The sequence below is a fragment of the Notolepis coatsorum genome, assembly GCF_963971535.1.
Source record: "Notolepis coatsorum genome assembly, chromosome: 19".
Lineage (NCBI taxonomy): Eukaryota > Metazoa > Chordata > Actinopteri > Aulopiformes > Paralepididae > Notolepis > Notolepis coatsorum.
This window is the reverse complement of record NC_140183.1, coordinates 36110069-36121092: the sequence shown is the minus strand read 5'-3', so window position 1 is coordinate 36121092 and position 11024 is coordinate 36110069. Positions and strand designations below refer to the sequence as shown.

General features: G+C 42.5%; 1 protein-coding gene across 2 annotated transcripts; it reads left to right on the top strand.

The window, feature by feature from the left end:
• The first annotated feature begins 794 nt into the window (after positions 1-794).
• Positions 795-8850, top strand: isg20l2 (interferon stimulated exonuclease gene 20-like 2). Of its 2 annotated transcripts, none has more exons than XM_084336056.1 (4): positions 795-903; positions 2326-3189; positions 3996-4196; positions 4833-8850. In XM_084336056.1, exons 2-4 carry the CDS (start codon positions 2482-2484, stop codon positions 4935-4937), a joined length of 1014 nt encoding a protein of 337 aa, XP_084192182.1. In that variant the 5' UTR covers positions 795-903; positions 2326-2481; the 3' UTR covers positions 4938-8850. The 2 variants fall into 2 exon arrangements, with proteins under 2 accessions (XP_084192182.1, XP_084192181.1); XM_084336055.1 differs by lacking the exon at positions 795-903 and adding an exon at positions 911-1149.
• The last annotated feature ends 2174 nt before the right edge of the window (positions 8851-11024 follow it).

Genomic DNA, 11024 nt, shown 5'->3' with positions numbered 1-11024 from the left:
GACCCGGAAGTTGACCGTAAAACCTCAAAATCAGAGCCCTTTAAATAAGACCACCGTAACACTTCCGGGATTCTGAAATCAGGGAGGAGATTGCGGGGGGGTCAAATGAATGAATGTGGACGAGAGCCGTGATGTAAGTGGTTGCCGATACGGCTGTGGGGGTGCTAGAGACAGACATGATCGAATAGACGTTTATGCGCCTCGCTCTCCTGAACACGGCGTGACCCATAACTAATCGATCAGAACTAAATCGGCAGAGAAAAAGCCCGTTTTAAAGCACCTATTCCGCATGGACATGCGCAGAGTGCCCATGGAGTCTGGACGACGCGAGATGACGCTCGAATGAATGTGGACTGTTCCATCAGAGGGGGGAGCTTCGATGGTCATGAGTGGCTACAGACCGCTGCACTTAAATATAAATATTAGTCTACCTGGAGACTCAATGAGGTAATTGTAGATGTCGCCATAAGACGCGTCTGGCCATTTAGTGGGATCATTTTTTTCATTATCCTGTTCGGCTGAAAGGACATTGGCCACCGAAGCTCCCCCCTCTGATGGAACAGTCCACATTCATTCGAGCGTCATCTCGCGTCGTCCAGACTCCATGGGCACTCTGCGCATGTCCATGCGGAATAGGTGCTTTAAATGGGCTTTTTTTTCTGCCGATTTAGTTCTGATCGATTAGTTATGGGTCACGCCGTGTTCAGGAGAGCGAGGCGCATAAACGTCTATTCGATCATGTCTCTAGCACCCCCACAGCCGTATCGGCAACCACTTACATCACGGCTCTCGTCCACATTCATTCATATGCACCCCCCGCAATCTCCTCCCCGATTTCAATGTAACGCGGAAGTGTAGTGGTCTATTGGAAAAAGAAGAAGAAGCCCGGCCGGAAGTTGAGAAGTGAGAACAACTAACAACTTGCAGCTGCTAGCTACCAGAGTCTGGGCAGCCACGCAGTGTGTTTACGATGTATATGTGGTGGTTTTATATTTCAATTTAAACATGTTATTATCAGAGACACTTTGTAATCAACACAAATATTAGCCTTTAGTAAACCATCGCTATGTCCACGAAAACCTGACGACGACCACCGAGTAGAACAACTCACGCCGCCGATGCGTTAGCTAGCTAACTTGAGCACATTAGGTCAGTAACTAATCTAACATGTTTGTCCAGTTACTAACGTTAATCTAACTATAATTGACTTAATAGTAGGCTGACTGACACATTTATTGTATTACGGTGAGCAATTACATGAACGCTAGCGCATTTGACGCCACTTTTGGAGGATTTTAGCTTAGCTTTTTTTTACGATGAATTGAAAATGGGGGACCCTGATGTAAACAAGAATAAAGTCTTTCTCTGGTCTGCATCCCCTTAACAATTGTGTGTATTGAGCCGTACTGTACTGTACCCATTCTGCAATCTGTTAATAAAGTTTTCAATCATCAATCAAGCTAGATAACGTTCGCGTGTTATCGTTGTACTGTACCTGTGAATACAATGAATCCGATCTAACAAATGTTGCTCTTAGGTAACGTAGGCTTGATTGATTGATTGAAAAGTGTATTAACAGATTGCAGAATGGGTACAGTACAGTACAGCTCAATACAATTGTTAAGGGGATGCAGACCAGAGAAAGACTTTCGTCTTGTTTACATCAGGGTCCCCCATTTTCAATTCATCATAACATATATGACATACATGACATACAGATAGACAGTACTGCTACATCTATACATTTATGACATATCAGATTTGCAAATACAGTACTGTTTGTGATACAAAAGTGTCCAGAAAAGGAGTGTATATACATTTGGCGTAGAAACTGTACATTGGAGGAGGTTGGATGGGTGGGTTGGGTGAGGGCTGTACATTGGAGGTGAGGGGGGGGGGGGTTGGGTAGGGGACACACACACATTTTACACTGTACATTGGAATACTGACAAAGCCTTGCTTGGTCATTTACTGTACAACTAGGTTAGGACATTTGTAGGGGCCAGTTTCGAATTGCAGTCTCACGTAGGTGTTTTTTGAGAGTGTTTTTGAAAGTGGGTAGTGATTCACATTCCTTTACAGCTTTAGGTAGGGCGTTCCACATTGATGTGGCATAATTGCGAAACGTGTTTAGTCCCTTGTTTGAGCCGAATCTGGGTTTTACATGATTTGTGGAGCTCCCTCTGGTGTTGTGATCGAGGCGATGTAGCTCAGGCATGTATTATAATAAATGGTCCGTTTGAATTAACCAGCGTTACATTTTGCACTCGCATCTACTCAAACCATATATCACATTTTCTAATTGTTCTTATTCATTGCATTCAGGTGATACAAATGGAGACACGCAAACTGGAATAAAGGATGCCCACCTGGTCTTGAAATAACATAGTTATTATCTTCTTGGACATTTCTGGAAGTAGGTTGAGGAGACTGTTTATTCCTTTGTTATATCCAGCCTCAGCTGAGAGGCTTTCTTCCAGCATGTCAAACATCGTGATCAACCTGGTCTCTTCTGAAGATGGTGCAACAAGCAAAGGGCCAGGAAATGGAAATGCCAGACACCAACAATTTAACAAAAAGAGACGATTCTTGGAGCGAAAGGGCTACCTCAGGGACAAGCAGACAAAATACAAAAATGGACAATCCTTCCCTGGTCATAACAACAAGGGACACAATCAGGGCCAACCTCCATGGCAGAACGGAGCGAGGCAACCCTCCTTTCCCACTAGCACACATAGGACAAGTTTACCCCACACACCTAAGTCAGGCAGTGCTGTGAGCTCTGGCTCGAAGCCGGCAGCATCCACAAATAGCACTGCATCCTTGACGGTCACTGTGAGGAACTCTAGCGACCCTGAGCAGTCCAAGAAATCAGTGAGCATCACTTCTACCACCACTGCTGCCCAAACACAGAGGACCAAAGCCTTCACTGCCTTTCATCCTGGTGGGTCGACGCCCATCGGGAACCCCGCAAAGTACCTTTCCATCGACTGTGAGATGGTGGGCACGGGTCCGAAGGGGAGCATAAGTCAGCTGGCGCGCTGCAGTGTAGTCTCCTATGATGGAGATGTGGTGTATGACAAGTTCATCAAGCCCTCTGAGCCTGTCACCGACTACCGCACCCGCTGGAGTGGCGTCCGGTGGCATGACCTTGTTAGAGCCACGCCGTACGTAGACGCCAGAAAAGAGGTAAGGAAGAGCCGGTGAGGGGTGGGGGGCTTTTGAACCGCAAGAATTCCCAATGGCTTTAATTCTATGACTTTGTTGTCAGGGTTGTTGGGCACTTTAAAAGCCACCTATGATTTCACTACACCATTCAAATGACTTAAGTTTAGCTGAAAAACACTCAAAAAGTGATGTAGGATTGTCTCCATCAGTCACAAATCTCAATAAAATTGATGCAAAAAGGGAATCAAGGCGGGGATGGAAAGCTGTGCTTGTTTTAGTTATGTTCTATTTTGTCTTGTAAACCTGCTTGCACTTTGAGTTTGAGCATTCATGTTCAAATTGATTTATTTTGCACATAATCTCACACACATCCGAAAACTCTAAACAGAGTTGCACACATTAATTTAGTTTGACAGTTATTGAGAGTAAATTTGTTTGAATATCACCACCAGTGATGTCATCAGGGTAATTTAATCCTTGTGTTGTGTTAATTACACCTCAATTAAATGATAAGGTAGCAATTTGTTTCATAATCACTTCATGGAGCTGTAATTAACACAACACAACTAGGATTCAATGTACCAATGACATCACAAGTGACTGTATTCAAACTAAATTCTCAATAAAATGTCAAACTAATTGAATGTGTGCAAAACTGTTTAGAGTTTTGGGATGTGTGTGCGATAACGTGCAAAATAAATCAGCCTTGTTTTTTTGGTGAAATGCCCCTTTAAAAAGCCTCTGCAAGATATCTTCAGACATCACATACAAGGATAAACCACAGAAAATGACCACATCCCTATGGTAACGACTCTGTTCCCCTCTAGATACTGAGGCTTCTTACAGGGAAGGTGGTGATTGGACATGCCATCCACAATGACTTCAAGGTCCTGGGCTACTCTCACCCTGCTGCCCTCACTAGAGACACCTCACGTATACCACTGCTCAACCAGAAGGCTGGCTTTGGGGAGAAGGAGTGCGCCTCCCTGAAGAGACTCACCAAGGCCATATTCAACCGTGACATCCAGGTAGGGGAAATAAAATGCTGATTAAAATGTAGGATAGTGACTATAATACCCTTTTCATGGCTTTCCCCTGCGAATTTCAATTAAAGATGGTGCTGAGTCGTGACCCGCATGGGGGCTGTGGGAGGCAACTCATTTTGCAATAAAAAAGAGACCTTTTCTGTAATTACTTGAAACTAGCAACTAACAATAAAATAGCAAACACAAGGGTATGTTCCAAATAAGTAATTTATTTAAGTACAGTGTATAAGGTTGCACAATAGTTTAACGTTGAACACACACAATGGAACAGAGGACCGAACAATCGTGTATTATAGATAATAGATGGCCCCTGTCTTTAACAAATTTTGTATTTGTAGGTGTATACGTGTGTTTTAGCTGACCAGCTTACCTTACTAAACACCATTCAAACTGCCATTGGTGTTGAAAAGGGGTGGGAAATACTCCATGAGACTTGAACGTTGTTTGAAAGTTACCTGGCCTATGTAACTCAGCCTGCTGAAAACCCTGCTACATTCTACTAGAATCTCCATATGTCAAACTTCCACAGTTGGGTGTGCTTGTTATTAACTCCTGGGTTGCTGCATGAATTTGAATAGGGATTAATGGGTTATTTGGTATTTCTTCTTGTGTCCACAGACTGGGAGGAAGGGCCACTGTTCTGTGGAGGATGCCAAAGCCACCATGGAGCTGTACAAAGTGGTGGAGGCAGAGTGGGAGAGGACTTTAGCCTCTCGAAAGTAGGCCAGTCAGTGAGTTTCAGGAGAGAACTGGGTAATGCGAGATGTTTTGGACATTTTGCCACGGGGAAGAATGGTCCTCTCAGAAGTGACTATCATGTCTTCCGTCTTGTGGCTTTAGACGCCTGTCTCACCTTCAGTTCAAAACAGTTGCCTTGTACCTCAGGATTTGTGTTATATTTCTGCGGTGCTAATGCCACAAGAGGGCAGTAGTACAGCGGATAGCAAAACAATTGTGCACTTTTTCATAAAAGCATGAAACAGTAAGTTTATACTATGAGGTTTATTTTCAGATGTTGAGGGAAGTCAGATTTGACCTCTGAGGCCCGGGAGATGTCAAATCCAAGATGGCCACCAAAATATTCAAAATTCATAACTTTGGAACCGAACACAGTAGAAAAACACTTAAGGTATCATTTCCTACCAACTTCAGCGTGCCCATTCTGTTGGTGATACCTTTGAGACCAATAGCGTTCAAGAAAATGCATTTAGATCAATGTGGAGGTCAAATTATGCAGACAAAGAGAGGTAAACGGTGCAAAAAGGTAGTTTATTTCTAAAATAATAACAGTAATAATGATGTTAATAATGATTATAACAACAATAATGACAATAATAATAATTATTATCATTTATTTAAACAAATTTATTATTTAACTTTTTAATATGTTTTTATTTTTTAACTGATTTATACATAACCTTTCATTGGTCATAAGGTCGCTTTACAAAACAAAAACCATCAAGGGACGGAGAAGCAGAGAACTAAAGATCTAAAATCTCAACAGTCCCCAGAACAGAAACAGATCTGTACACTTAAGTGCAGCTTTGACACAGGAGCACCGTTCAGTGCACCCTTTCTGGCAGTTGCAGCGGACCAGCTCATGGCAAGACTTTGCTGCTTCAGGGAGAGTGGTCCAGAGTGGCTGCCACCCAGTTGTTTCTTTTGTCCAGCCCCATCCAGATGGCTCTGGCATCTCTGGATCCAGGACCATTGACTGGTTCCAAATGTTAACTGCTCTTTTGACGATTTCCATCGAGTGCAGAATCATTGCTACTGAATGTGCATTGTCAGGAAAGAGAGGCAATAGTGCGTTGATTGCTGCAGGAGGGATGGCGGCTTGGTGAGCATCAGCGTGGTAGGCAGACCATGATGATATGCCATCAATGGTAGACATTCTGAGCCATGCATACTCATCCTCTGTGGTGGCTGTAGTAACCAGGAAAGTGGAAGGTCTCACAGGACCTTGTACAGGTGGCACACTGAATTCCTTTGTCCGGATGGTGGCTGGTGGCACAATTGTGTAGGCTAATGGAAGAGGTGTTACTGACTTGGAAGAAGAGCCATCTTGACTAATCACTAGTACCCCACGATCAGTTCCGCTTTGTGTGTGGGACAGATCCTGCATAAGTGAGATTCCGGTGCTGTGGAAGGAATCTTTGGCTGTTGCAGAACTTGGATTATTGTCTATGTTGTCCACAGCTCCTGTTGTGAACAGTCCATGACGCAACTTTGGTGGGCACACAACATCTTCCATCCTAAATCGCTGGTATACACCATTGGCAATGTCTGATGTGATTTGCAGCAGCCTGTAATAGGAAACACACAATCCCAGATTGAAAAGTGTGTCAACTAGCCCCCTACTTCTTGTAACTGCATGGATCTTGAGGGACAAATATAGAGGGAGTGGAGTTTCTCGGGTGTGCCTTGTACATGCTGAGCTTGGTGATTTCTTGTTCCGTGCCTGCTTCTTACTGTTGAAGACCATCAATTGGGAGATTGTTAGGGCAGGTTTTGTGGTGGTCTGATGCTCAATGTTTGTACCATCAAGTACCATGTTGACGAGAGCTAGAATAATAAGAAGAATGACCCATCAAAAGAGAGAGATGAATTAAAGATCTCTTTGCGCACTACTTGTGCTGCTCGCATTAAGTGCAGTTTCCAGTTCCGCGTTCTGCGCTCTGATTGGCCACTGACGTTTCTGGTCGCGCCAATCGTGTGACGGCAAGTTCTGCCACCGGTTAAGCTTAGGCACTCTTTCGAAGTTGGTTATGGTTAGAGTTTGTCTTAGAGCAGGGCGATAGAACACCAGCCCTGATTCCAAACTCTAACCTTAACCAACTTCGAAAGAGTCGCCTAAGCTTAACCAGTGATAAACTAGGCGTTAGGTAGTTTGCTGCTGTTCGAGGCGGAAATGGGCGCGTCACGCGATTTGGCGCACATGTCACATGACCAGAAACGTCAGTGGCCAATCAGATCGCACCAGAAACGTCAGTGGCCAATTAGATCGCAGAACGCGAACACGGAACTGGAAATCCGTTGGTAAAAGAATAGACGCCTCCCGGGCCTCAGAGGTCAAATCTGACTTCCCTCCACATCTGAAAATAAACCTCATGGTATAAACTTACGATGGTAGAAGTTTCATGCTTTTATGAAAAAGTGCACAATTCCTTTGATTCAAAGGCTTAACCGCTGTACTACAGTTCAGTTCAGTTCAGTTCAGAGTTTTTATTTTCCACATGGAATAATACAATCAGTGTACAGTGTTGTGTTCCCTCTTGAAAGATGAATGCTTCACAGAAAACTGATGATGAATGAAATGTGGTTGTTCGGACAGTTCTCACTTCATAAATGAATGACAATGTCAACACTGCCCATGTTTATTATTTAGTCAATTTGATTTTACATTTTTAGTAAATAAGAAATGATGTAACACAGTTAAATATATTTTTGTTAGGATTCCATATATGAAGGAAGCTACTTTTCACAGGGTATAACTATTTAGTTTCACACAGATTTGTCAGAAAAGTTCCAAATGCGGTTGAAATAAATGGTCCACTTAACTCTTACTAGGACACACATTAACAGTTACAATCACACCGATTAACAGTCACAATCACACAGAGTAACAGTCACAATCACACAGATTAACAGTAACAATCACACCGATTAACGGTCACAATCACACAGATTAACGGTCACAATCACACCGATGAACAGCACAGTTAAGTACCATGGTCGACCCTTTCTTATCATTCTAGTAGGGTACAGTATTTATTATCCATTATCCATTACCGACTGTATAGTGATATTTGAGAAGCTACATAAAATTAACGTCGAAAAATTCTTAAATTATTTGACTGATGCAGGCGGAACCCTCTGAGACCCACCTCCTGACATTAGTCTTTCAGAGGATGTAGCATGCTTCATTGCTAAGATAGCGCAAAAGTAGTGAGATATGGAACTCAACAACCTACCGTATCCATTGGTACCAACCATGTCATGCTAGCTTATAGGGAAGGGGGCTAAATAATGCTCCAAATCTTTGCCAAGCTATTTTCATATGGGTCCCTGGCCTTGACAACTCGCCTCAAGATATCAGAATGAAAATCCCATGCCGTTTTCGCCAAGAACCATGCAGTTTCTTGCATGCAGCACAAATGTGTTATTTTCACCTATTCTAAAAAGGTGTCCTTGAAGAGTATTGGAATTGCATAAACTGGGTATGACTGGAAAGCCGAGACTCATTTAATTCTAGTGAGACCAGTTTTTGAAACTCAACCTCACTGTATAAAATCACCTATGATGATCTCTAGGATAATCACAGCCTCATGCAATTTTACAACCACAAACTAGAGACCTAGAGATATTCATTAAATTCAAATAATGTATGGCTTTCCTAGGTATATTGATCATAAGGGGGTAGGGTTTCTGAGCAATTTCCAGAACAGAAGTGCTCGCCATCCAATCGCTGAAAAATGCCATTCTTACAGAAATCTCCAAATGTCGAGAACCTAATGTTTTATACTTCACAGCATGAATATTTCTATGGCGTTCCTCAAGGTGTTGGTGTCTTAATGTGGTATTTTGGAGGGTTGATTATCTTGAGTAAAAAAAATCATCAAATCTGTAACAAATGGTATCAACCCAAACATTGCTGCAATACATTCTGAGATATAATTGAGCATATCTTCGATCATAATGTTCTATTCCCTTATACACTAGAAACCTTCCACATTTGAATGGGCGCCTAACCAAAACACAATGTTTGTTAAATATTTATGACTGAGCTGCATCTCATTTTAATCTTCATGTTCCCAACTTTCAGATGATGGCACCACTCCTATGCAGCGTCTACTGTTGACCTGCTATCTCCCCCTAAAGATCCCTGTATGCCTCTAAAAAGACCAAAATTGGTCTATGTGGATCTCAGAGGGTTATGTGGGCAAAATTATTTCACTAATACAGGATGGTTAAATGGGGGCTAACATTTCGTAACTTATTTGACTGATGATTTGAGCCTTGTTGTGCCATGTATATACTGTATTTCTTGCTGACGGTTGATTCTTGGGGCATTTTCACATATAATAGTCTTTACAAAGTCCAACACAGAATCAACTATGAAGTTGCGACATTGCATCATTCTGGTTCGTTTCACACTTGGCCAATACCAATCTGACCTTTTAGTTGGATATTTTGTGCAGTAGTAGGTCAAACTTATTTACAAGATCCAGTAATAAGACGCCAAATTATTATGTGTTTGTTGATATATTTATTATATCAACAGATAGCAATGGTTGTTTTGCACATAGCAACCATTATCTCCCCCATTGGCATGTACCAAACAATGGTTGCTATGTTAACATGCAGCCATGTTGGAAGATGGAGAAGTACACAAACATTCCGTGCAAGGCCTCTATTCAAACATTGACTCTGCTCAACGTCAGTGGTTGGAGTCGGAGAGTCAGGTTGCTACTAGGCTACTGTAGAGGTTGTGTTGTTCCCGTAATAACTTGGGACAGAGCTTTGTGAGGTAGAGTTTGGAAGTTACCTAGGCTAATGATAATGTGGAATGCTCTCCCCATCCACCTGAGAGCACCACAGTCCGTCGAGGCTTTTAAAAGGGGCCTAAAAACATTTCTTTTTAACAAGGCTTTTGCCTGAATTTTCTTTTACTTTTATTTTTTACTTCTATTCATTTTATTATTATTTTATTTTATTTTTATGTTCTTCCATTTCATTGGTTGTTTTATTCATTTTAATAGTTTTATTCATTTAATTTTTTTTTTAAACTTTGACCATTCCGCTGGTTCTTTTTGCGTTTATCGCTTTTTCTCTGGTCAAGTATGACCGACAGAAACAGGTTGAATGGGGGTACAGATGGGGGGAAAGACACTCTGAGAAAGTTACGGCTTGTCCGGGAGTCGAACTCGCTACCCCAGATCCGTGACGAGCACGGTTGTCCCCGACGCCGAAATAGCGTTCGAGGTACGCGGTGAGCTACTGGAGCTCCCCATTCATTTAACTTTTTATCTTTATCTCCTGTAGCACTTTGAGATTTTCACAAATATAAAGTGCGGTACAAATTGAATTTATTATTATTATACTAATTGTTACCACAGTTAAAGACAAGTCACAGAATCGAGGTGGGGGATGACTGATGAATGACAAACGATGAATGAGTTGGACTTTATTGAAGCTGCTTTCACACCAGAGATGGTCCGCACCGTGGTCCGATTGGAAGTGGGCCGAGGCCCCCGTTTATTTTTGTGTGAACTTTTTGGAATGGTTTAGTGCGCACCAGAGTTCACATGACGTAATCAGGTCTATGACCAGCCCCACTCCAGTCAGTGTGAACAGCATGGGCCTCTCTGGGCTATGCTTCTCTCAGTGGGAACCAAAAGCCAGGAACGTCTTGGAAGACTAGACTTTGCATTATTTCGTCCCACGTTTCACTCTGTTCCCCATATTGTAGCCTCTGGCAAGCAAGCGAGTCAGCAGTATTTCCCTGCTGTTAATTCAACACCACTGCATTAATTACACAGCCATCTCTGCTGAAATCGCCAGTCAACAACAACACAACAGACCCTGCTGTTCGTACGGCACGGCTCATTAAAGAAGATAAAGAATATCCAACAAAGGAAATCCAGCATCATCCAGTCACTCTCATCACTCCACCATTTCCATTTCTAACCATACTCTGACTTACTCTTTGAAACAAGACGCTAGTCTGTTCACATTGCCTGTCTTGTATGTGAGAGGGGAAGATTAGATTGCACCTTACTGACTAGACGTCTGTGTTTGAGAGGGATG